General features: G+C 29.7%; 1 protein-coding gene across 1 annotated transcript; it reads left to right on the forward strand.

Moving 5' to 3' along the window:
• Positions 1-286: 286 nt before the first annotated feature.
• On the forward strand, positions 287-1,151 carry LOC133824184 (MLP-like protein 28). Its single transcript, XM_062257057.1, has 2 exons — positions 287-503; positions 595-1,151. The coding sequence occupies exons 1-2, from the start codon at positions 351-353 to the stop codon at positions 913-915; spliced, it is 474 nt and encodes a 157-aa protein (XP_062113041.1). The 5' UTR covers positions 287-350; the 3' UTR covers positions 916-1,151.
• The last annotated feature ends 1,064 nt before the right edge of the window (positions 1,152-2,215 follow it).

Here is a 2,215-nt window from a genome sequence, read left to right on the forward strand (position 1 = left end):
TTTTTAAGCATAACAAATTTTATCATTATATAATAGTAGGCATGTAACTAAAATTATATTAGTGATAATTTGCCACTAAATAATATAATTATTATATAATTAGATTTAAACATAGAAGTTGAATTAACAAGTTTTTATTAATTAAAGGAAGTATTAGCTAATTAACCAAATTATTAAGTAATAGTTAACTATACTATTTACCTAATTAATTGGTCACTCTCTCTGCCCTCCTAGACCTATATATATGATGCTGCAGCTAGACAAAATTTCACCAACCCTGCCGAGCTAGCTTTCTTTTTTATAGAAGAAAAAAAAAGTAATTTTCTCAATTAGATACCTATAACACATATATGGCTAAAATAGCGAAACTAGAAGTTCAAGTGGAGCTCAAGTCCTCTGCCGAAAGGTTTTTTGAGATCATCAACTGCAAACAGCACCTTATACCTAAAATAAGCCCTGACATAGTAAAGGACAACAAGTTAATTAAAGGTGACTTGAAGTCGGTTTGTTTCAATTAGGGAATGGAGTTATGTTGCAGGTATTATCACCATATCCTTTTTATTATTATTCTTCATATTAAGTATATATATTTAGAAAAATAATAATAATACTTTCATCGGCTTTGCCCTATTACTGCTAGACAAATCCGAGACTGCTAAACACATGGTTGAAGAATTAGATGAGGAGAACAAGTTAATCACTTTAAAGATGATTGATGGAGACGTGATGAAGTATTACAATAATGTAAAGGCCACGTTTCATGTCACTGGAAATATGGGCCAGAAAGGAAGCTTAGTTAAATGGACTTTTGAGTATGAGAAGATGAACGACAATATACCGGACCCTACGAAGTATGCGGAGCTTTCTTCAGTTATTATAAAATCTATTGATGCTTACCTCATAAAAAATGCATAAGTAGTTTACGAGCTACTTCTTATGATCCCTTACCATGCGTATCTAAAACTTAAATAAAATGCTATGGGAAGCACTTATCTTGACAAATATGTGAAATAATTGCTTCCATTAGGTAATGATATATATGGGTACGTATGTGATCAGCTTAAGTACATCACGTACTGTTTTTATGAAATTCTCTACTTGAGTTAGATTTTATGAAATAGTTATTTTTAGAGTTCACTTACGTTCCGTAACGCCAAGCCTCAATCATGTTCAGGTGAATACTCTTTTACTCTTATAGACGACGATATGAATTGAGTCTTCAGCGGCATCCCTATGCAAGCAAATATATACACTTACACGAGTATAATACTACTATCCAAATTTGTCCAATATATATACACGCACACATATTCTCCAATTCAATGGTATACTAATAAATGATTTAAGATCACATTTCTAATTAATTACTTTACTATTTAAATAAATAATTAAAAAAACACACACACACACACAGGTACACACACATATGTAATGTTTTCTGGTTCGTGGCATTTTGTTAAACGTGGGTGGATGTTACCTTCGACAACATCTGTTCAGTTAACTGGACTTACAATTAATGGAAACCTAAATCTTCTAATTATTGATGTATCAAATATATATATACTAGGTGAAATAAATGAATGCCCATTTATTTAGAAAATGTATTAATTTATTTTTATTAAGTTTTTTTATTGTCATATAAATTTTAAATAAATAAACAATGTCATATATTATAAAAGAATGACATAAACTTATTCTTTTTAAAAAAATTAAACCAAAATATTTTCTACAGATTTTAAAAAATAAATAATATTATAATTTTTAAATCACAAAATGTCATACTTACCTCTATTCATGATACAAAACATTCAGTTATGATATTCTTCGAAGCACACCTAGTGATTGGAAAATAAACTTATTTATTATTGACAGGAGAGTGATGAAGTTATTCCACTTTCTTATGTAATTACACAGTCACACTCTTTGTAGACACACGACATTTATATATAATGTATATCATCTACATACAAGCATACAATAACATATCCATGTTCAGCATCTTTGACATACACACATTTATCGCTTTCATTGATCTTCAATCCACTTGTTATCACTGTGTTGTCAAATTTTTAATGCCACTCTTTTGATGCTTGCTTTAAGCCATATAAAGACTTCACTAGTTTACAGTCTTTCTTTCTTATTCCTTCCTTGAAACAGAGAACCTGTTAGGTTGCTCCATGCATATAGATTTCTTCCTCTAAATCTCCATTAAGAA

This window comes from Humulus lupulus, chromosome 3 (genome assembly GCF_963169125.1).
Source record: "Humulus lupulus chromosome 3, drHumLupu1.1, whole genome shotgun sequence".
NCBI classification, from domain to species: domain Eukaryota; kingdom Viridiplantae; phylum Streptophyta; class Magnoliopsida; order Rosales; family Cannabaceae; genus Humulus; species Humulus lupulus.